The sequence below is a fragment of the Chlamydotis macqueenii genome, chromosome 1, assembly GCF_036417535.1.
Source record: "Chlamydotis macqueenii isolate bChlMac1 chromosome 1, bChlMac1.mat, whole genome shotgun sequence".
Lineage (NCBI taxonomy): Eukaryota > Metazoa > Chordata > Aves > Otidiformes > Otididae > Chlamydotis > Chlamydotis macqueenii.
The window spans coordinates 139,615,813-139,640,414 of NC_141556.1; the positions used below are offsets into that span (position 1 = coordinate 139,615,813).

At 34.7% G+C, this 24,602-nt stretch overlaps 1 protein-coding gene across 1 annotated transcript in view; it reads left to right on the top strand.

The window, feature by feature from the left end:
* NLGN4X (neuroligin 4 X-linked) overlaps positions 1-24,602 on the top strand; it is a 186,402-nt gene that overhangs the window by 52,185 nt on the left and 109,615 nt on the right. Inside the window, exon 3 of the mRNA XM_086768294.1 lies at positions 3,105-3,947. Coding sequence (XP_086624420.1) covers positions 3,476-3,947 — 472 coding nt within the window. The 5' untranslated portion in view covers positions 3,105-3,475. The remainder of the gene's footprint in view (positions 1-3,104; positions 3,948-24,602) is intronic.

The following is a 24,602-nucleotide window of genomic DNA, read 5'->3' on the forward strand; positions in this document are numbered from 1 at the left end:
TTTATTGTGTACAGTGGTCATACATAATTTGTTACTAATGTAAACTTTTTGAAGAGACCTGTTTAAAACTTTGATTACTTTTGTTGCCTTTTAACTGGCTAACAACAATGACTTGTAATAACCAGAACATGTTACAATAAATAGTGGTTTTATTCTGACGTATCATCTTGGAATTGCTTTTATGGCAGTGTGTTAATGCACTTGTTACTATCTATTATTTGGTTATGTCTTTGCACTGGTTCACAGAGGCTGCAGGTCTGTTACAGGTCAGACAGTGAGGCTGACATGGCTAGCAATATTCTGTAATTTAAATCTAAATGTCTGTGTGTGCGTGAATCAGAAATGCAAACTCTATGTATGCTCCTTTTAAAGTACAGGGGAAAATAAAACACGTTATATGAGTGGATTTAATACCCACAAAATTAACTGTTGTTGATCTAATTTCCTAGATAAGGCATCAGATAGCAAATTCAGTTCTAAGTCAATAATGAATGTTTCCCTTTTCCAGTCCTTTCACTGTATTCAAAATAACAGCATATAACCAGGTATTTGATCCACAGACACTTTGTAGTTTGTATAGATAATTATTAAGTCATGTTTTCAATGGTTCTAGCTTATATCTAGTATCTCTAGATTTCCGCTTTCCTTCATATTGTCATTTTTTTTTTTTTGTATGCTGGTAATGTGTTGCTCACTCTTGTTTATTTGTCCTTCCCATTTTCTTGTCTTTTTTTTTTTGTTTCCTTTTTTTTTTTTTTTTAATTTGCTGTTTGCCCAGACAACTTTTTTCTCTATCCTTTTTTTCATCACCTGGACCACTGTCTTTCCTTCCACCTTCCACCTTGTCTATTTTCTCAGTGCTTTATTCTACAACTCATTTTCTTATAATGTTATTACAAACTTCTGCAATGTAGATATAAAGGGAATAGGATGTATTGCTTCTCCTTGAGCACAGTTTAAATCCTTAGTTGAGTATGACTAGAAAATCTACTTCATGCTGCATGGTCAGAAAAGTGTACCAAAGTCAGGATGGGAGAAAGGATGAAGCAACACTACCCATAATCGAGTGCCTGCTGAACTTCTGTTGTTAAAGATGGTAGCAGAAATCAGAAGGGAAGGTGGTGCTTGAGGAGGAATTTTGGGTGACTAGTAGCCAGCTGACCACTCTGAGTGCTGGGCAGCAGCTGGAGCAGGGCTGCCCCACGGGGGAGGATGAGCCAGGAGCTGTGGGCACCACAAGGCTGTCAGGGCAGTACTCTCGCTGGTGGGGCATCCTCATAAAGCACCCGAGGCCAGGCTGGGGATAGGACAGGACCCAGCCACCACCCAACAATCAGGTCAGGCAGGGTGAGAAGTCAGGTCCAAGGTTGACCTCATGACCTAGTCAGGGCAAGTTCTAGGCTGGGCATGGGTCTGGGCATGGGATTCCCTGCAGGATAGATCAAGCAGGGACTGATGGCCCTGGGCTGGGTTGAAATGGGAACCTACACCCACGGGCAGGGTGGGGACAGGTCCCAGATGGAGCTTGGCAGGGCCTGCAGGGACTGGTGGTGCCCTTGGGAACATGACACTTAGGGCGGCTACTGATTTGTCCTTCAGAAATTATGTTTAAGCTGCAAGTCCTTTGGAGGAAGCATCTGAGCCTATTATGTATCTACCAGTGACAATGTCAGTAGAAATTGTGGTTCATGATAAATAATATGTATCTGATATTTTTCTGGCATCTAGTGTTCAAGTCTTTCAAAAAATTTGTGGTATGAGTTCTGAAATGAAGTCATTGAAGAAATTCGGGGGTTGTGACAGCATGAAATACCTTTCTTTCAGATACCTTTCCTTGTCTGAAAGAATCAACATAGATGTTTCCTGTGGTTATTTTGGGGATGTTTGGGGGTGGGTTTTTTTTTGGTTTTTTTGGGTTTTTTTGTGGGTTTGTTTTGAGGGTATTTTTTAAAATTTGAAAAAACTGTCAATAGCTACTTTTTTTTTTTTATGCTCTTGAAAACTGATTTTCTGTATTCATGAGACAGTCCTGACTGAAAACAGAACTTGCTAGTCCACTTATATGTGTTTTATATATAAATCTGTGTTCATCTTGTCAAATGTAAAGTATCAGTATCAATTTCCTATAATGAGGATTTTTTTAGCTATGGAATTGTTATCTGTGATTTTGAGTTGAATAGTGGGTAAAAGCGAACTCCTCAATTTCTTTGGGCAGAGAGAAGAATGTAAGAATTGACAAGTGCTGTCTTATACTACTTATAAAGGTTAACATATATATGAGTGACTTATGTTTCATTAAGAATTACAAATTATTACATTAATTGCCTTCTGTCTAAAAATTAAAAGTAGGACCATGCAAGAAGGTAGTGTTACATGGTTGTAACACTATGTAGGTCAAAATCTGACTTTGGTGAAATTGTATCATGCTTTTTTTTTTTTTCCAATTTCCATTATTCCTTTTCGTCAGACATAGAACAAAGAAAACAGATACAAAACCCAATAACTTTGTATGTAATTTTGACTAACTCTGTTCTCACACTTAATTTGAACTAATGTAATGCTATTACATTAATTGGAATTTCTGAATTAAACGGAGGTAAATTAGGTCGCCATACACAAGAGTAGGCATACCTGTGAAGAATAGTATGTAGAAGTCCTATCATAACAAAGAGAGATTATCCAATGCAGCAAAACATTTAATGAATATTTGCTGTGGGAGTGCAAATATGCTTAAAAAGGAGATGCTGTATATTTAGGGCAGAAAATACCCTGGAGCTAGCACTTAAATGTGACACCCTTCCTGAAAGCAGCAGTGTTTGGGTTGTGGTTTGGTTTGGAAGCATATACGGGAGCAGAAATATTTGGTTTGTGGTATAACCTCTGACAAGTTTGTGGCTTCAATTTTCAGCTCTCTTAACCTTTCATATCTTTGAACACATAGCTAACCATGGTGCCTAAAATTTGAACACATAGCTAACCATGGTGACTAAAATTTGTAAACAAATTTAATTGTTTGATTTGAGTTTTTTTTTTAGATTTAAGCCAATATGAATGTGTCTGTTTATTTGAATTGCTTTTTTGTTTGTTTTTTTTTTTGTCCACAGGCTGACTGAGTGGGCTGTACTTCACTGGAAGGAGCCATTTCACTGGAGAACTGGAATAACTGCAGATCTCTCCTCACACTACTTGCTGGGAAGTGCTGTGCGTTACCAGGATTAAGCCAACGCTGAAGTCTGGGATGGGCCTTAGGGGCAAACACTCCTTTGTTTCTTCTGGGATTTGTCTACGGCTAGTCAACTGAAGCACCCTACCACACATCAGCTTTTGGTTTTCTGCTGCCGGAACAAGGTTGCCTTTTCCCTCACTTCATCTCCTTTTGACTACTTTTTTATTTTATTAGTTTTCATTTTCCTTGACTGATTAATTTTCTCCTGGTTGTGGAAAAAAAAAAGCCCTGCTAATGTTGATTTAAATAATGTCGAAACCAATGGGACTCCTATGGCTGCCTTTGATCTTCACCCCAGTGTGTGTCATGTTGAATTCTAACTTCCTCCTGTGGATAACTGCACTGGCTATAAGGTTTACTCTCATCGATGGCCAAGCACAATACCCAGTTGTTACCACGAATTATGGCAAAATACGTGGTTTAAGAACACCTTTGCCCAATGAGATCCTTGGTCCAGTGGAGCAGTACCTTGGTGTTCCTTATGCCTCTCCTCCGACTGGTGAAAGGCGATTTCAGCCCCCGGAGCCACCGTCGTCTTGGACAGGTGTCCGCAATGCCACACAGTTTGCCGCTGTCTGCCCTCAGTACCTGGATGAGAGGTCGCTGCTCAACGACATGCTGCCAGTCTGGTTTACAGCCAATCTGGATACTGTAGTGACATACGTTCAAGATCAAAATGAAGACTGCCTGTATTTGAATATCTATGTGCCCACAGAGGATGGTAAGTACTCCAAGGACCATACTGCAGTGCACTCACCGATTCTGCACATGAGTAGTACCAGGCCTTTAAAGCATCTTACTCAGTTTCCTCCATGTTTTATCTGTGGAAATGGATCATGCCTCTGAACACGCATTATAAGTAATACTTTCTAGATTGAACAGGCTTGCATGAATTCTCTGTCATGTTTCAGTTTAACACCAAACCACTATTTCATTTGCAGGCAGTGGACAGGGTGTGTAAGCCAGCCTTAACTTTATATCTGCACTACAGCTAAGCATCATTCACAGGAGAGGAAAGGGAAAATAAACATTGACTAGAAGTAACATATTTGTTTTTCTGTGCATGAATGATACTGTCATATACTAATTTTTAAAGGAGAATTTCCCTTATTTTTTCCTTAGTTTTGTTATAATATCTGTGAGTCTACTGTTAGCTGTGCTTGATTTTAATAGATAATAGAAAATTGTTATAGTTGTTCAGTATGCAGATTTTTTCCAGGATTTTTACCTATGAAACTTTTCAGTCCAACTTGTTTTTCTTCATTTACTAAAATTAAGTAAAGATGACTTTATTATGCAGAGCTGAACGATGTTTCATCTGTTTTCTACAACCGTTTCTCAAGAGGCTACTTTAAACCACCTTCTATACACAAAAAAGATGAACACAACTGGTAACACACAGCTCTTTGAATGTTTTAATAATTTCAGTCTTAAAAATTCTGCTTTATGGCATGCTGAATGTATCTTTTGTGGTTCTGAATGGTATTGCTTCCTACAGACAACATGACCTGTTTTCATCAGGCCCCAAATGCGTAAAGTTTATTCTGTATCACAAGGAAATAAAATATTTTCCTGGCAATTATATTTAATATCCTGTTAAAAGACAATTCTTTCAGCTACTTAAAATGTAGTTACCGATGCATAGCATGACAGATTTCTCCCAGATATGCAAATCCCTTCACTGTAGCTGAGGATTTGATTTGCATAACCAAGGCATTGTTATTTCTCAGTAACCATACTCTAAATATGCAAATTTTGTACTTTGATTATTATAATCCTTCTGCCTTGATTGGCTTCTTTACTCAGAATTTCCAAGCTGTTTGCCAGCAATAAACATAGCACCTTCTTTTCCTGTTCTCATCAGCTGAAGCAAAAACTTGAAAGCTAAAAATAAAGGGGTAAGGTTTGGTAATACTGAGAGCTCTGCAAACATAAATACTATCAAGCTGCCTAAATGGAAAGTGCACTGAAAGAAAAGCTCTGTGTAAGGGACTGTGCGTGTGTGTGTGCCTGCGTGTGCATGTAGATGAAGGAGTAAATCTTTCCACTAAGTTCTTTTCTTCTTCCGATCTTGTTGCACTACATCTCACTCCTTGGATAAGGACATAGATAATTCTTTCCCAAATTTGTTTATGGACTGGATTTTATCCTGTAGCTTTTCATTAGTCAATAGGATAACTTTGCCATCAGAAAGCATTTCAGATTAAGATTTTATTTGTTCTCACTGAAGTAATATCATCTCTGCTAGCTCAGTCTTATTTTAAAGCCGAGTGTTAATAAATTCATATATTCATTCAATCTAGTAATAAGAAGTTTCATCCATTGTGGAAGACAGGAAATTAGACGTGGCAAAATACATACAAATGTCTAGGAAAAGAATATTTGATATTAAATGGATAATAATAAAATTGTGTCAGTGATGAGCTGAAGGCAAGATTGTTTCTGTATAATATGACAGTACTTTTAACAAGTTCCAATAGAGAACAAGAAACTTAAACATTAATGAAAGGAATACATGATATTTTAATCGTATGCTGTGTATATTATCACTAGTTAAATATAACTCAGACTGGCATTTTTGGTGAGGAAAATATGCAACATTCTCCTCATAAACATGATTAAGGAGAACTGACCTACAAATCACATCTTCTAAGTTAGTGTGTCTCCAGATCATACTAAACATAAATAGCCTTAAATTGCAGTCCATACAATCTAATTAAGCACATTATGCTTCATTATATCAGTCTTAGTTGGCAAAAATAAGCTACGTTGTTATGGAGACAGACCGTGCAATTTGTTTTTGAAGCAAGATCTCAAAGTGAGTGACTTTGAGTTAAATTCACATTTTCAATTCTTTCTCAAGTACAGATTTATTTAAAAGAGCTTTGAAACTCTTTTGTGTCTAGAAGAAAAGGTGGATGGAATCATCCAAACCTAATTAATGTTCTTACTATGAAACTTAATCTGAATCATTTTATGCTCTCTTTTTGGTTTTTTTGTTTTGTTTTTTTTTTTTTAAACTTTGGTGAAAAGAATTTATGAACAACTCTGATGAATTAACTATGTTCACATGCAGTGCTTATTTCAAACCAGTTCTAGTGAATAACTAATCAAAATGTAGCTCAGGCTTCATGGGTTTTTTTTTGTTTTTTTTGTTTTGTTGGGGGTTTTTTTGTTTGTTTGGTTGGTTTTTTTTCAATATATAGCACGACCTGTTTCTTATCACTTGCGTGGTATGGTCAAAGGGAACCAGATTTTGATCATGTACTTTGGATAAAGAATTGAAGAATAAATGTACACATGCATTCATCTGATTTCAGAATTGCTTCACTGGAACACTGCCAGTATAAACTAATGGAAATAAGAGTAGAATACAGTCAATTTAACTGGGTAGATAAGATTACTTATTTGTAATAAAATAGATAGTTTGAAATGTTGCTGCTTCTGTCTGAAGAAGTACACTGAAATTGAATGTCGTAAAATACTATAGTTCCTTAAAATACTTGGAGCATCTAAGTAGGGAAATTAAAATGCCCTGTTACACAGTTTATATCTATATTAATCATAGCCTTTCCTTTAACCCGTAAGATTGTGGATTTCAAATGTCAAATAGCAGCAGAATCCTTTCAGAATTTTCCATATTAAAATGTTCCTACAAAGCACAAAGTATCTTTGATTTTAGGAGAGTATTTTTTTTCATTTTAGTTGAAAATATTATTTATGATAGAAATCAAAACGTATACCTAACAGAATTTTTCTACAATTCTGTCCATGTGGATATTTGTTCTTTTGCTGTTGTTCACTGGACAAATGGTTTGTACTAACATTTTCCTTTGAGTAACGCTTACATTTCAGAGAATATAGAGTAGCTGGAGAATTTTGCTGGTTTTTATCTTGGCCTTTGGAAGGGGGAGAATTACAACCACTGTAATGCATCAAGATTTTTGTTGTTGTTGTTGTTGTAGTAAGTATAAATAATAATGTAGTTATTTTAAAATACAAGTTTTTACACAGTACAAGTAATGAAGATGAAATTTATTACTATTTTATATCAAACCTATAATTGTAAGGAATTACTCAGAACTGAAAGAAATAAAATATTTATAGTAAAATTATCATTTTATCCAGATTGCTTTCTAAATATTTGACTTGATCTTCAGACTAGTTTGTGTGAAAATATGTTGCTTGCTTTTCCAGTTACTATAAACTGTAATTTTCCACAAGAATACTTGAATGTCAGGTTTGAGGAGGTCATCTAGGGAAATGATATTGAGGACAGTCTGTTTATTATAAGTTCAGTCTGAATATGGGTTTATCTACAGGGGAAATGCTAGATTGAAGAGGACACAGACTGTTAATCGGCTGTGCTTAATCCCTGGCCTTTATCATTTGAATCTTTGGATGCTGAAGGAGATTGCTAACTCCTATCATAACTGGGGAAAAAATATAACGAAAACAAACAGAAAAGAACCTTAATTTGGATTTTTTTTTAATTATAAACTTCAAAACTGTATTAACAGCAAGACAAGAGAAGAAAAAAATGAACAAATATTTTGTTTGTTTGTTTAAAACTTACTCTATTCAGATCAAAATAGAAAATAAAACTAAAAGATTACTTTTTGTTGCCTTTGCATGATCAATAGTAAGCATATATACTTTACTTATTTTGGTATATGGATTGAAGATACATTTTACACAAGTGGGTAGCTACTCAACCACTATATATCTCTTAGGGATTAACTAATGAAGTATTTAGCATCTTCAGAGGTTTGCTCAGTAAAAATGCTCTGTAAACTCTTGTCTCATTTACGTTACAATAGACACAGCTGAAGTGACAACAAAAGGTGGTAGGCCATGATAATTATTAAGGCTGAATGGGTAGGTAATGATTTTTTCATTAGATTAGAGAAACTGGGAATATTGTCCAGGATTAGTGATACATTTAACTTTGGGCTACCAGGAAAAAAAATGTCTTGGGTGAGAGCAAAGAGATCAACAATGTTCTTTCTCTGAGCAGTGATGTGAAGGAAAGGTGCCTGCATCTTTAGACTTTGTATCTATTTGGCTGAAAAATAAAAAAATGAAAAACTTGAGTAAAGCAAATAAAGAAGATGTGCATTAGGTGATTTCTATAGTTTGCATAATGTGCCACTTTTTCGTGTTAATCCAATGTCTGCTTAGTATATAACTGTTTGCAGCTTTCTCCTTGTCATTGCTGTTGAATTGTAGTGTTTGTTTAACTTGGAAAAAGTCTTTTTTTTTTTTTTTCAAAATTATACTGATAAAACTTAATTAATAAAAACTGATTTTGTGCCTTTTTTTTTTTGAGGGGGAAAGGAGAACAAGATAGTAGAAAGATGAGTCTAATCTTTACAATTATTTGATGGCTTAGAATAAAAAACCCTAATCTGTTCAATGGCTTCTTTATTAATATGAGGAATAAGGGTCCATTCATAAAAATAGTAACACAGTATACAAGATAGGTTCAATATGGTGCAACGATATTTTTGTTGATTTATTAGTATGTAGTAGTAGTAATAGTAACTTTTATTTTGCAAATAAATCTGAATTTCTGTAGAGTAGATTCTCCTAAACTGTATGAAGTTGCAAGTTTCAGTAGATGCATATCTGACATTTATCAGATAATCTAAAAATTTCAGTTGTTCTATTATTTCTTCACTATTGCAAATTTACGTAGCTACTTAAGAAATTAAATTCAGGATTTATGTATATAGCTTTCAGAAATTAAGAATCCAATATCTCTTATTTGCATGTTCATAGTTTTGATTCTTCCTCAAAATCTTTTTAATGTGGTTTTTTTATGTAAATTATAATTTGTGTAATTGGTATAGGAACATAGAGTTTTACTTCTGTTTTCTGAAGTATTTTTTGAAAGCAAATTAATTAAACAGTTATATTTTAAAAATACTTTAACTCTGTTTAAAAACATATTTAGGAGCGGTTTCTTTTAATAGATTATAATTCTTGAACAGTTTCATATTCCAAATACTGTTTTTCTGGAATAAAAAAAAATATAACAAGAGTTATAGTTTCAAGATTGTCACAGTTTTTGTCAATGACGATAGTTTATTTTTAACCTCCACCGTTTCAGTCAATTCTTTGCCTTCTTTGGAAAAATAAAAATATTAAAATGATTTTTAAAATGGCATTATTAAAATTATCTTGTTATTTAAATGCATTTCATTTGATACTGTACAAAAATTATACACAAGGAGACATACCCTTTTGTAAAATGCTTGTATTGCTTTCTGAAGTGAGAGAGATTAATAATAGATAATAATTACTATATAAAATTATGACGTTGGAATTACTGCATGTCATCCCAGTTGAACATAAACTTTTTAGTGACGGAGACAAAATTGCTTTCCATTGTGAAAGATAAACTCCCCATTGTGTCAGAGCACCTCAAGCCAATTCTTTCACGGTTAGGGTCCAATATATCCCCTCCTCCTAATACAGAAATATTGCAGCATCTGTGAGAAAGAACACGGCATATGTCTGACTACCCTCTGCCTACCAGGATAAAGCTGTGGGTAATCCTGGCCTTTATTTTGCATTCTTGCTTTTAACAGTCACAAATACCTTCTGACACCAAAGAACAGGATTCTAATCTAGATGAAATAAAGTTCTTAAAGCCTTAGAGCTAAATTCAGATTTAGTTGCTGATTTCAAAATGCTGTGATTCCCTACAGGAGTTGCCCATTCCACAGGCACTTTACAGGATTGAACCCAAATGGCCTTTTCCGGAACTGATAACGCAGAGGAGCCTGGCGAGAAGACTCAGCATTCAATATGACGTTATCTAATCCGAACAGGATTTTTGGCAGTTTCCCACAGTCTCATTGTTGCCTCATATTGAAAAACCTGCTAGAATGGAGGGAATGTTCTTTAAAACACTATGAATTAATGTTTCTTCCACAAAGACAAATTAATGTTATCATCCTTTTAGTCAAAGAACAGTTCCTTTGGAGATGTAGAGGCTGTGCCATTTGTCTCAGTGACGCAAAAGAAACAGTTTTAAATAATCTGGGTCATGAGACAGATCAGACAGGCAATTTTACTTCATTCTGCCCACTGACTCACTTGTCTCTTCAGAGTGTTTTTTTTTTTATTTCTTCTGTGTGTTTTGTTTTTTAGGTTGGTTTTTTTTTTTTAATGTAGTTTTTCTCTACACTCCTGCAAAAAATGTCTCTGTACACTGCTGCTTTTCACTACGCGTCTTCTGGCTTTCTGACAATACACAAATCAACATGACACATACTAACACTGAGGCAGTGCCTCTGTCCTAGGGCGTTGCAGTGGGTCCTCGGCAGACTTCTGAGTACTGAATAGCATGGAATATGCTTGGATCTTGGCTATACCATTTGTATTAGCTTTGCTTTCCTCTTAAGTCTTTGTGATCTCATTGATCTTCCTTCAGGTATTTTTTGCATAGGTGAAAAAGCTTTGAAAGTTGCTTGTGTCTTTTCATTCAAATTTGGTCCCGTTTCCCTTACTTGGCACATTAATTGCAGCTTCAGACAAGACTGATGCTTGCTGAGTAGCTCAACTAACACACAAAGCTCATGAATCAGTCCGCACCTGTGGAAATACTTAAAGGAATTGTCCTCACATCAATGCGATAGTCATAGGTTGTGTGTGAACTAGGCAAATTTGCATTTCTTTTCCAGAAATGTTTAGGTATTTACAAAATAAATTAACAAAAATTTGAAATAAAGCAAGGGCTCATCATTGGCTCCTCAGAATTCATGACTAAATTGTTGACAGCTGAAATTAAGAAAAAAATTTATCCAGAATATAACAATTTTTTGCACAGTACTTTGGTTTGTCATCCTTTTAAAAGTGAAAGTGTATCTCCAGCATTCAAGTCTTTATGCCAATACTTCTTGTTTATAATTCCAGATAAAATTCTCAGAATGGCATATAATCAATTACATTTGCTCACATTTTGTGATAGTATTAGTTGAATGTATTAGTCGTTATCCAAATAGAAAAAAAAAAAAGGAAAAAAGGAAAAAAAGAATGTTAAAGATAGATAGCATATTTCATTTTTGTTTCTGATATTATCATCATCTGAGGGAATATGGGTTTAGGGCTTTTGTAATCTGGATGTTGCTCCTGGTACCCAAAGAGGCAAACAATAAGAAATAATTATTATAAAACCGTGAAAATGAACTAATGCTTACAGCTATCTGGTGCTGATGTGTTAAAAATCCACTACAGAAATTTTATAATAAAAGGAAAATTTGTCTTTTACAGTTCTTGCTGTAGGCAAATTTATAACAAAGAATAAATTTACTTGCAATGCTAAGCCAAATTCCAACACTATATATAGAGAATTTGAGTCACAAATAGAATTTCTGGTGCCTTCTTCTAAAATGCTTATTATTACTGGGTTGGTGTTAAATGGATTTTTAATTGACAGAGTGTGACATATTTAATCTAATGGAGAGAAATTACTTTGTGCTGACTCAAATAACTATCTGATTAATCACTGGTAATGTTTACAAGCCAACATAGCTGGAAATCATTGATATATTGTCTGATTTAGTAAATATGCAGTAGGGCAAATGAAAACCAAATCCAAATATATACATTTCATCCTCTTAAAAATAAATTAGAATCAAATTATCTTTTTACGTGGTATTTTTAGTGTGGCTAGAAAATTTCAAATAATAATTCTGCATTTGTAAGACTGCCCCAATAGTTATGCTTGCGCTTGCTCTTCATGCTTTATTCAGCCAGCAGAGGGAGCACAAGTTACCAGGAAACTCGTTTTTTCCCTCGACATCTTTGAGAGCACCGCAAATGATGCTGGTGAATACATTAGTAAAACATGCAAACAGGTGCTGGTTTATGACCTCCTAACAGATAGGAAGGGATCCTATCCACCTTTTCCAAGCTGAAAATTAATGGCATTGTGAGTGTTGGTTCTGTTTTTGTGGACTGAGGAATTTATATATGGAATAAAACCCATCCAAGCAAAACATGCACTCACACTGACAAAGTTAAACAAAACTAATTTATGATTATAAAATAATAAAGATTTAGTTGAGATGCATACTAAGAATGCACCAGTTTGTAGCTAAAGAGCAAATAATACTTGCTTTGAAATTCTTACAAGCCATTTGAAGACAGAATTGATTCCAAAGAATTTTATCCATTTGGTTGTGGTGAGTTAGTAGAAACATTCCTACATAAAAAAAAAAGAATAATTTTGTCCTTCTAATTTATAATTTCAACCTAAACAGAGGCAGATTTTTTTTCAATGATGCCATTGATTCTCCATTTTCTGTATTATAGTTATACAGCTGAATCACGCAAAATGCCAAATGCATTTTGCATCCTCTTATTTCACTGAGATGAAAATGGTAAGCATGCTGAAGTTTCATCCTCACTGACAGTACAGAATGTTTAAAGTTTTTTGCTGTTTTGTGACTTTCCTATTCTTTTTGTAGCATTAGTTAGAACCACAAGCACCTACTAATTTACCTTTCAATTTCTCCATTTCTTGTGCAGATTGATTACAGATTTTTTGCTTAATACAGAGATGTGAAGCAAAATTGCCTGGATTTGTGTTCCTTTTTTTTTTTTTTTTTTTTAATCTACCAAAAGAATTATATTGCTTAGGTACATTGGGACTGAGATGGTCTGAGGGCATTTTTATCAGAGAGGAATGTGAGATAGACTATGTTGCCTTTGTTCCTTGGTTGTCTATTTAGAAAATAAGGATCATATTGATGTTTTTTTCTGATTAGGGTCAGAAACAACTGCAAAAAGGAAATGCCTCTGGGTGATAAAAGGCTCAAGTTACTTCCTATATACTTACAACCTAGGAGACTTAGGTGACTTCTTTTATTTGTGTGCATAGTTTTTTCTATGCTCTGTTTCATTCCCCTCTGTAACCCATTTACTGGCAGCACTTTGCATATCATTGCATTGTATTGTAATCTCTAAGAAAAACTCCGGAAGATCCAAAGGGTAATGGATTTGGGACCCGTTGTACCATGATGATTTTAAAGAATTCAGTGAAGAGATTTAAAACTAGGCCATCTAAAAGATGATCTGATTCATTTACTGAAAGAAGAGTCAAGCCTTGCTATCAAAGCTTACATTTAATTATTTAGTCTCAATCTTCACAAAGTAGAGTTAGAAACGAGATGGCAGGTAGAATTTTTCCAAGAGATAAAAGACATACAGGAAATAATATTTATGCCAGAAGAGGATCCTAAGACAGTCAAATACTAAAAGATGGGAAAAACTTTGTGGTTGGATGAGGCATATAAACTACCAGTGTAATGTGTTTAAGGGAGATCAGAAGGGATCAGATAATTTACTGATGAAGGAAAAGAAGCTGTTACTAATATGTGGTGTATAGGTAATAGGTTTCTTTCATAAAGCTTACCAAAAGCACGAAATCAGAAATGGATTTTAGAAGAAAGTACGCTGTTTGCAGATGCAGCATAATGGCTTGGAATGTTTCTGTGAGTCCTTTAATTTTCTTCATTATCTCTCAACTAATAAAGAAATTGCTGCTGAATACAATATAAAGTGTTTGCTCTAGCAGATCTGCCAGCTGGCTGTGACCTAGTTGGCATAACCCTTGTTAATCATTCTGAAATTACTACTGTGCATGACCTATAAACACCCTTCCGAGACTGGACCTAATAGGATATGTACTTGTATGCTGCGTCCAGCACTTTGGGACAGCCAGATACATTCTTTATGCATGGAACTTGGTTAATGCCCGTTTCAGTCAGCTAAAACTGTGTATACCAAAGACCCTAACCATGCTGACTATTTTCACTTTCTTATGGCTGTTAAATAGCCCTTACCAGGAGCAACTAACTACTTTTGTTTTCAAAGCGTAATTCTTTGAAGACATTGTATTCTTTTTGCATGCAGCACACTTACTTTGTGTAGAATTAGAAAATGCTGTTTTTTACATAACCCAAGAGGTGGTTATTACTAGAAAATACACACACCCTTCCCTGGTTCCCATTTCCTTAGTACAGCATTTTGGCTGTGTACTCCCTAGCTTGCTTTCTCTGATCAGTTAGCTGTAACCTTATTGGTAAGCTTGATGTGATTTCGATGTCTAAATGGTTCCATGGTGGATGTGTTCCCTCTCTGCTGGCAGGCACATTGCTCTATCTTCCCACAACTGAGTGACAGAAGAATGAGTGATAGTACAGACACAATTGGGCTATAGCAGTACGAAAGAGAGCTACATGAGTTGACTATGTGCACATTCTTAGTCTATTATAAATGTCCTAACTTCCAACCTAGGTGTAAAAAGCATTAATGAAGGATGCTTAAGCCAATGCATTTTATCCTACGTTTGTTGTGAGGTTAAGGTACACATACTATGCACAGCCACAGTTTATCATCTAATGTGTTGTAATGGTAATGATTCACACCCTGAGAATTTAAACAGCAGCTCTAGTAACCAAGATGACATATGAATATGTAATTGGTAATTTTATCCTCACTGTATCTGAAAGTAATGTGAACTTCAGCTGAAACAGAATAAAGTAACAAGGACAGCACCCTGGATGTTCATCAGCATAAAACAAGGGTAATTCTTCCAACTCCAACATGACGTATTGATGGGGTAAATTAAGAAAATTTTCTGTTTTCTTATCAATAATATGAATTTGGTCATTTGGAAATCACAGATAGATTGTATCTGTGATTTGCTATGTTCTTTGTGAAAATTATGAGACCAGCATTTATTAGCACATATTTTTTAGCAACACAAAGAGTGGTATACTCCTGCAACCTTGATGCTACTTGTACATTGCCTATGATAGTTTCTGAAGTTTAGGAAGAAGTTGTTTTAAGAGCCTTATATATTGTTTTCCAAAAGTATGTTGGCTTGCGTATAGCCCAGAAAGTACATACACTCTTCTGAATTTTTCGTGAGCAAGAAAAAGCACTAACCTGTTTTCCTGATAATTGCTCTGAAAATTACTTCATATTTGATTAATATTTCCTGAAAAATTACCTGTATACTCTGATAATTTACATTACCCTTCAGTACTTCCTACTGCACAATAGGGTAGCATAGATAAGCTCTCAGGTAAGAGAGCTAAAGACAAACTCCTCATTTTTGCTGAAAAGTTATGCTTCATAGGTTAAGTTGCTGGCCCCAGAAATTAGTAAAAAAAATAAAGTGTTCCTTTATTCTCTGAAGAGGACTGTCAGTGCTGTAGCTTGGAGGGAATTAGTTTAAGGAAGCTGGTAGATCTCTCAGTTCTCTCCGGAAAGGAAAACTTGCGTTGAGCGCAGTCCTTAAGATTTTAGGGGGAATTGTATGCTGTGTTAGATAAATTTTAAGAACTATATTTTCTTTCTTAAGTTCAGCAGATGGTAGGTTGGATCTTGCCCAGTCAGCTGTCAGAACACCTATTAAAATAATATCTGCTAGCAGCAAAGTCACTCAGTGTGCCCAAGTTAAATACTTGGGCTTAATGATGGAGAAAGCTGAGCACCTTTAGGGAGCAATCCCAAGCTCTAGCAAAGAGGGGTACTGCTAACAGTTAGCAAATGGCCATGACAACACATTTCTCTAGTTTGGACTTTACTGAGCAGAACTGACTTGCTAGACAGGGTTGCTGAAGGAGAAAGCAGCAGTGACTGCCAAAAATGTAATTTTTACAGTCATCAGGAAGGCCTGGCACAAATTCCTACCTGACCAAAGACTACACAGAAAGCATCATTTGTCCTCTGTGGTGAGACTGGGCCATGGCAAAGTAGATCTAAGCTGCAAAGAAAACCTACATTTTTCCAGAAATGACAGTACAGATAACAAAGGATAAATGGTTAAAACGAGTATTATGGGATACAGACATTTCATTATGACCTTTCCTGCTTTTTTTTTTTTTTTTCCCTAAATAGCACAGCAATTTCACTTTTTCTTAGCTATGGTCCCTTTAGTATAACTATCTTCTGCTTCTCTGCAAATAAGGTGCTTTTCTACATCAGCCCTTAGCTTTTTATTTTCTCCTTTTGGACTTTTATTCACAGGTCTGAATAGGCATATTTGGTAGTTCCTTTTTCATCTTTTCATGTAGGCCAAAAGCGGTCCTTTGTTTAGTCATGAGTGTATTTGTGTTTTCTAGAAAAATCCTAATCTATGCTATGTTTATTTTGAGATACCTTCTCAGGGTTTTACCTGCACAGAGACTAGTTTTGCAGCCAGTAGTATGATAGCCCAACATTGACTTGTAAAGAATTTGCATCAGAGTTTAAAAGTTTAATTATGCTACAGTAAGTGGAAATGAGATACAGGCTTTTTTTTTTTTTTTTTTGTTTAAGTTAAATGATTTTGTTTCAAGAGCAGTTAAAATAGGCTTTTGCATAAACAAACTCTTAGTATGTAATGTATCCTGAGTGTGTATATATGCTATGTGTGGTTTTTTTAATATATATATACACATATATATACATACATATAAATAATATCTGTTACTTTTCACAAATTTCTACTTATCTAATCCATTCTTTAGTAATCTGGGATAAAATATTTTAGTTGAAGGTGCAACCTGATCCCTTTTAAGTGTTGCTGATAGATTTCCATCTCAGAGAAGATAATAATTAATTTGATTCATGAAATCTGGGTAGTTCAAGGGAATCTATTTCCGTTTGCATTTGAATGTATTACTTTTGCAGTTATTAATGAGCATTTTTTTTCCCAGGTAATTAGAAACTTCTCATGTTCTGCAGTCTTAAACATCTTGCATGTTTTCTCTCTTGGATTTTCTGTTCTCATTCCTCTCCAATTGTAATATTACTCTTAGCTGTTATTTTTTTTTTTGTTTTCCTTCATTGACACATCATATGAACTTCATTACAGAAATGTCAGTAGTTCCTGGAAATTTTAAAAAGCTTTTTGTTACATTATTACTGTCTTGTGGACTTCTTTTTCCTCAATTCATTAGTTTATTTTCCACTGTTTCTGGTTGGAGCATTTGGAAATGACAGTGCTGTACTTTGTTGCCTACAATGGCTGCCTGCCTATCTGTTACACATCAGTGGTCACATATTCATCCTTTTCTTTACTGTTTCTAACTACCCAGATGGATGTTCCTCTTTAAAGAAAAAAAAAAAAAAAGACTTATCAAGGTATTTGGATTATCACTTTTAATTGCCAACTTACCTATTGCACAATTGCAGCACTGCATTCACTGGAGGTTTTGGTATCAGCCTGTATGCTTAGGGTGTCACTGGACTGCTAAACAAACAAAAACTATGCCTTTACAAAACTGATAACTTCCTTAGTTAACATTAATTAATTCAGTAATTCTTTGTTCATTTTTTACCTCCATTTCTTCAAGCTTGGGCATGTAAGTAACTGGAAATAAGTATCTGGAAATAAAATTCAAGTGTAATTTTACTGTTTCAAATATCTTCACTACAAGAAAGAAATTCCACTATTTGATCTGACTCAGTACATTCATACTTATGTTCTTTTACTGTACCCATGCTGTAGTTAAATAGAATATTCCTGTCTTTAGAGCTGTCAGCATAGCATATTCATTAGCAATAAAAAGGTTTAAACCTTTTAAATTAGCAGACTAACAGCCTCAAAGCCGGCAGAGCAGCATCCAAGTTGTATGACAATTTAGATGGCTTTTCAGAAGGCTTTTCTATAATTTAATTTATTCTGTCATTTTTTAATGAACTCTTCAATTTGATGTATTTGGATATAAATAAAATTTCCCTTTTTACTCCTCCCCCTCAATTATTTTCTGCTTAAACAGCCACAGAGCATATAAAGCTGGTACTGATCTTTTTTGTTGACAACAGTAGATCTAAATTTAGCTTCACAATAAGCAGAATAAACTCCAAGTAGGAAGTCCTTGTTTTAAGCATACACATTGCTAATAATTAGTGTATTCCAATAATTAGTATATTAGTAGTCATGCGACTTGTCAGATTTATGTTCCAATTCAATATATTTGGAAGCTATTGCATTTTTTTAACATTGTTATTTTTTTTTTCTTTTTCTAGTCATCATTATTTTAGTATTTTATTATTATGAAATACAGTAACAACTGCTTCAGCTGGTATTTTCAATCTCACATTTTTAAAAATTATGTAAGACTGAAGAATGCTAAAAAGGGCTACTTAACAGCCAGAGACAATGCCTCACAGCAAAAGATTTAAAGGAATCAATCAGTTTAGCTTACCAAAAGAAAATTGTAAGTGACTTGATTATAGTGTTTAAGTATCTTCATGGGGAGAAAATAGCAAGTACTAAAAGAGACTCTTTAATGTAACAGAAAGGGCATAACAAGAACCAAGGGCTGAGATTTTGGAGTGAGCTTAATTCAAATACTTCAACCATCCAAATTTTGTTTATTATTTTATTTTGTTTTATTTTATTTTATATTTTTATCAGTAAGGGCAATTCAAACTTGTAACAAAATTCTAAGGAGTGAAAGGTTATTCATGTCAGGAATCTATCTGTCTGTGGTGTGCATTGGTATTATAAAAGTCATTGGACTCACAGGGTTTCATAATATAAAAGAGTACTGGAGACTTTATAAATATGTTGAGTTTGATTTTTTTAAAAACTTTTAAAAGCACATTTTCCATATCTTTAAAAGTACATTTTCAATATCTTTGTTTTCAGTGATTTGGAAAATGCTAGATGACTGGCATCACCTTCCCATTACCAGTCTGACTGGACAATTTATTCCTACCAGAAAGTTTTCAGTTGGACTGTGGGAGGTGTGTGTGGGCCTGCACAGGCGGCATTCGGCAGGCTCAAAGGGAAATGTCAGAGGAGAAATCCATGTGTGACCATACATTATTTTTGATGTTGCTATGTTCACTCAGCTTCATTTCTTGGAAACACATACAATATATTTCCTTTACTGACAGGGTCAAAGCAGCACATGTGGAATTGAAATTAATAGTGTCACAGCAGAAGAAAAAACAATGTTATACGGAGTGAAGTTTTATTCTATGCAAGACCATATTGTTTCAAAGCATATCAAATACATTTGATGTCTAATGAATCCTAGAAATGGTGACTTTGTTGTCTTCTTATTGGTGCATATGCAGATTCTAGAAGTATTTTGCCATTGGTGCAGGCTTGCCTAATCAGACCTGGTTTTTAGGAGTTAAATTGTGGTTGTCTAAAATGGGAGAAATAATTTTTGACTTGTATTTTGTTTACAGCTTTACCACCAAGGGACAAAGTCCCTTTGTCGCATTGCATACATTTATCATATGAACTATGTTGCAGTCTTTAGGCTAATGTGAGGTTTAAAAGCAAATATTCTCAGACTTTCAGTACTTTTGTTGTGGGGTAGATTCAGGTAAAAGGAGAACATAAGAGAAGTGGATTCTCTTTCATTCACTGTCAACATTGAAGACATTTATCTAGAGTACAGCAGGCAATTCATCTGTTTCCTCTGTAAAGGGAACATGAACCCACATGTTCCTATCAAGAGGAAAGTGCTTCAACAACCATACAATGAAGTATTCCACAATGTCTTTTCTTAGCCATTTCCATTTCAAGGGCATCATATTGTTGAATGTTTGTTGATCTAGACAGCATGATAGAAAGGGTTGTTCAGGTGCTGCTGATGGAGGAAGACGTTTTCTAATTCTTTCTTCTGTAATACTACCTATTGTTAGCTCTAGGTGTGGGAAATGAAACTACCTCAACAAGAAAGTTTGAAGTTTTGAAGAAATAGAATAAATACTCGAATATAAAGCATATTGGTTACAAAAGCAGCTAAAATCAATTTCTCTTTATTTTAAACCTGCTTTGATACTGTCAAATTCTTCCTCAAGTCCTCTATTTTTTTTTTATATCTTGTCACTTTTAAGATTGAATCTCTTTCTTGACACCTTTGTTGGAATGCAAGTAAACTGCACTCAGTTCTCACTGGATTTCTCATTAAATCTTGTTTCCTTTTTTTTTTTTAAAAAAAAAAAAAGCATCTAAATAAGACTTTCTTTCTTCCTTGGAAATTTTCATTGTGCAAGTTTTTTGCTTTCCTCCAACCTAATACAAATATTTAATGCATCTTCACCCTTCCCTTGTGTGGATAGTATTGTTTCTTTGCTGCTGTTTTTACATGAGCCACCAATGCTAAACTGTATGAGCAAACAGTATTTTGTATAATAAGAAAAACATAAAAGCAAAAGAAAATCACAAAAGATGTTTTCATAATATAATTTAAAACTAGCTTTCAATTTCATCCTGTGGGATCACCATATCTTATTTTGTATTTATTAACAGATTAAATTCATAAGAACAGAGAATTCTGTCTTTTCCCTGCCCCTTCCCTGCCCTGTCTGGTATTTAGTGTTATGAGAGCTCTTACATAGTAATAACAAATTATAATCATTTGGATATAAAAAACCTAATACTTGTTTCTTAGACATTTGTACCTTTGGTCTCCTGTTTGATCCCTCTGACTCCCTGCTTTTCATAATATTCCTAGATCTTTCCATGTCCAGTGTGGCAATTCAAGGCAGCAAGAGATGGCATTATTTTGGGTAGTCCTGACTTACCCACCAACTGGTTAATATTGTTATACTGGCTGGGCTCCCAGTTGTTGCAGTAGAGAAGATAGAGTTCCTGAGTCAATCCTTGCTTTCATCAGAGGCAATATTAGTTTGGATCTCTGCTATTCAGACTGCAGATTTTTTTTTTTTTGTGAAACTTTTAGCAACGTAAGGCATTGAAGCTGAAATTAATTAACAGTGTAATTATTTGTAGAAAAGGAAAGACGTAATTCCAGGAGGCTCATAGGCCTATGAAACCAAGTGACAAATGTAATTGTGAAATAAATCTTACAATCTTTCTCAGAAAAGTTCTCGACCAGCTATGTATATGACAGTCATAAAAATGAAGACCTTCCCAAGACCTCTGTCATGGGATGTTTCAAACTAATTTATGTAATTAATGAGCTTGATAAAAGAGTTGCTATTTGTAAAGATTAACATATGTACTATTGTATTAAAAAATACCAGGAAATTGTCAATATGTATAGAATATAGGGCAGTATTGGTTAACACTGAAAAGTAACAGAGAGCATCAAAACTCTCACGGACCAGATTTATTGTTTGACTGTGAAGTAAGAACAGTAGTATCATATAAATAAAAACATTAAATATAGAACAGAGATAAAAGAACTCTTACTTTCTTTTCTAGAACCTTAATTTAAGCGGCAGAGTGAAATATTTTGCATAGAAAAGAGATTTAATGGTGTATTTAAAATAAGAAAATAGTTCATGACTTTCTATATGAGAAACGTACTGTGATGTAAGGATAAATCCTTGTTAAATTTTAGACTAAAAGTTTGTTTACCATTACCTATTTTGCTACAAAGGTATGACATAACTAGTGTTTTTTATTATTATGTTGTTGTTCTTGACCAAACTGAACACAGAAATAATTTTAATGATTTAACTGTATGTCAGATGCTTTGGAAAATTCATTTTAGCTACATTGAATTTTCAGAGATAGTTCTTTTTGTAGTAAGTACTCAGTATTGTAAAAAAAACCCAAAACTCAAAACATTGTGGGGATACCAGCTGTCAGGATGGTAACTTTGTACAAATATTCAACTAAAATGTTGCAGATATTTCTGAAGAAATAAATGCTAATCAAAGTTGAATGAAGCAGGACACTGTATTTATAAGGGGGTGTGATGCGGAAGGAGGTGACGCAGGCAAGCAGCTGCCACAGCCTGAAGGTGGCCGCCAGTGCCACGTAGGTCCCAGCAAAGAGCCCCCAGAACCAGGGGTCCCTGATGGTCCTCCGCACCTCTGAGGTGCAGCAGCTTCACCATCATGTAGATGCCCATGAGGATCATAGGCATGAAGGTGTATCCTTCATGCCTATGTGGCACCCTTCCCCGTTGTTTAATTTTATCTCTCTAACTGGATGTAGAATTTGGCTTTTTGTTGTTACCCAAGAATGTATATCAGAAAGTCTGAGATTTCCTTAGACTTCTCACTATCAGGAACTAAGAACATGTGAGACCCCACATGAGGCCTGCGCATGAAGTTCTAAGTACAGTCAACAGTAGTGGAAAGCATCATGACGGTGGAGGTGGTCATTGCAAGTGTAAATGTGTAGCATAGGGCAGGAGCGAATGGATGTGCACTCCAGGCAGGAGCCTTTCCCCCTTTCCCCACAGCCCACCTTGCAGCTTTGTTTCCTAGGTAAAGCTTGCTGCCAGTGGCATGTGAGGTCGTAATTACAGCAAGGGATTGTGAGGCCAGGGTAGTTGTCACTGAGAATTATCAAAAGGGCATGGCATTTGGGACTTCACTGGTCTGAAGCTGTCTGAAAATAATAAAGATAAATAAACAGTATGTTTACTCAGAGGAACAGGAATAGGACAGCACAGATGAGGTGAATTAAAATCCAATAGTTTAAATTTTCACGGTGCATTTTCAGTCATGTTGAACTGTTTTGGCTGAGTTTGCACAACTATATATATTGGGTTTTGTTTAATTATTTTTTTTACCTTTGGAGATAATTCAAGTAAAAGGCTACCTAAAGTAGAGTTTATAAATTTTTATCTGGAAATCTAAATTGTAGTGAAAGTTTAGGCTTCTGAATTATATTTATCTATGACTAAACTTTTGTAATAATGCAGCTTGTTTTTACAAAGGAGAGAAATTAATCTGCTTTAAGTTGGATTTTTCTTGTTCACAATAATTAGAAAAAATAGTATCTAATTTAATGAAATAAACCAAATGATAGCTTAATGCCTTGTAAATAGTAGTAATTTACTTTGACAGTATTGGAGAGTTGTTGGGAACAGATTACTCTATGTGCAGGTATTAATTTAAACTAATACTATATTGACCTCAGTTGTACCTGACAAAGAAAGCCACTATTGTACCACTGTATTGTTTGATCAAATTGTAACAAAAATTGTACATTTCTAATGCTGTAATGCAAAGGACTTTTTCTCCTGCATTTTTTTTTTCCCTGTGTAAACATTGTTATTGATAGTAGCAAATTCCTGGTAAATATTCAAAGCATATGCCATCAAAAAGAAAATGATCTATTTGTTAATTGGAGAATTTTAATTTTTTTCATTTTGTTTAAAGAGACTACTGTAATAATCACATGAAATTATATGTATATATAAAGCATCCCTTAGAAATACAAGATGTTTCAGAGAATGACTATAATACAGGTGAGATTCAGCTACTAGAGGCAAAACCTTGAGTGAATACTGTCACTGTAAAATACAATACTGTTTTAAGTATTCCTATGCTTACCCTAAGGTTGTCCCAAATAAACCTATATATGTACAGTGTGCAGTGCTGTGTGGGGAACATACTGAGTTGTTCCACCTAAACTAAGGGTTCTTGGCACTTACCAGAGCTAATTAGCTTGAATAGGAAGAATGTGACAGAGTTTTTTTTTTGCTTCTTGTCACCAATAAGCCTGTTTGGTACTACCTCAGGGATCTCTGTACACTGCTACTTCACACATTGCAGACAATCTCTTAGGAACTCATTAAAGCCATTTTATTTTTCCCTGTATTTGAAACTTCTGTGTTTTGCCTGGATTATGTATTTATTAATGTAACCTTCTTTATTTTACAAGTATCTTACTCTTCTGAAAGCTAATCTGCATTTTAGTATTACATGTCAACGTTTTTTTCAACTTTCTATCTAGTCAATGCTTTACTACTTGGTGATGTAAGCTGTGAGGTTGAGGTGTTTTTTTTTCCTTCAGTAATAGGCTGCACAGTAGAAACTATAAGAGAACTGTAGATACATGTTTTAGAACTAAACTACTTAGTGAGGTCTTGTAAATCCTGCCTATCACTGGTGGCATGAATTGCTTCCTCGAGAGGCTGCTTCTCTCTAGTGGCCTCTGAGGCTCAATTTTGGGTTGGCCCTAAGTTAGGTTTTGAAAGTAAAAATTTTTACAGCCTCTAAGTGTATATAGATAACAAAGGCTGAGTTCTATGGTCCTTAGTTCTCTGTTCTTTTTCTAGCATTGCACAGTAAGTATTTACTTCTGTGAGTAATTACATTGATTTCATGTTATTCCTAGTAATTTAACATGTATTATATGGAAAGAGAGTAGAAATCTCACTTCGAGTTTAGTTGGGGATTAAATCATCTTCACAAGGACAGACTAACTGATGCATGTAGGAAAAAATCTACAAAAGAGTTAAGGATGTGGAATCTGGAGCCTGGGCTTGAAGCTGTTCCTAGTTACCACATTTGTTACCTTAGATATAGACTGGAGAAACTAAACATGACTACCTTAACTGAGGATTGACACGTGTCACAGGTTCTACAAGATCTAATAATACACAGTTTACTTTTCCTCAGCAAATTTAAACCC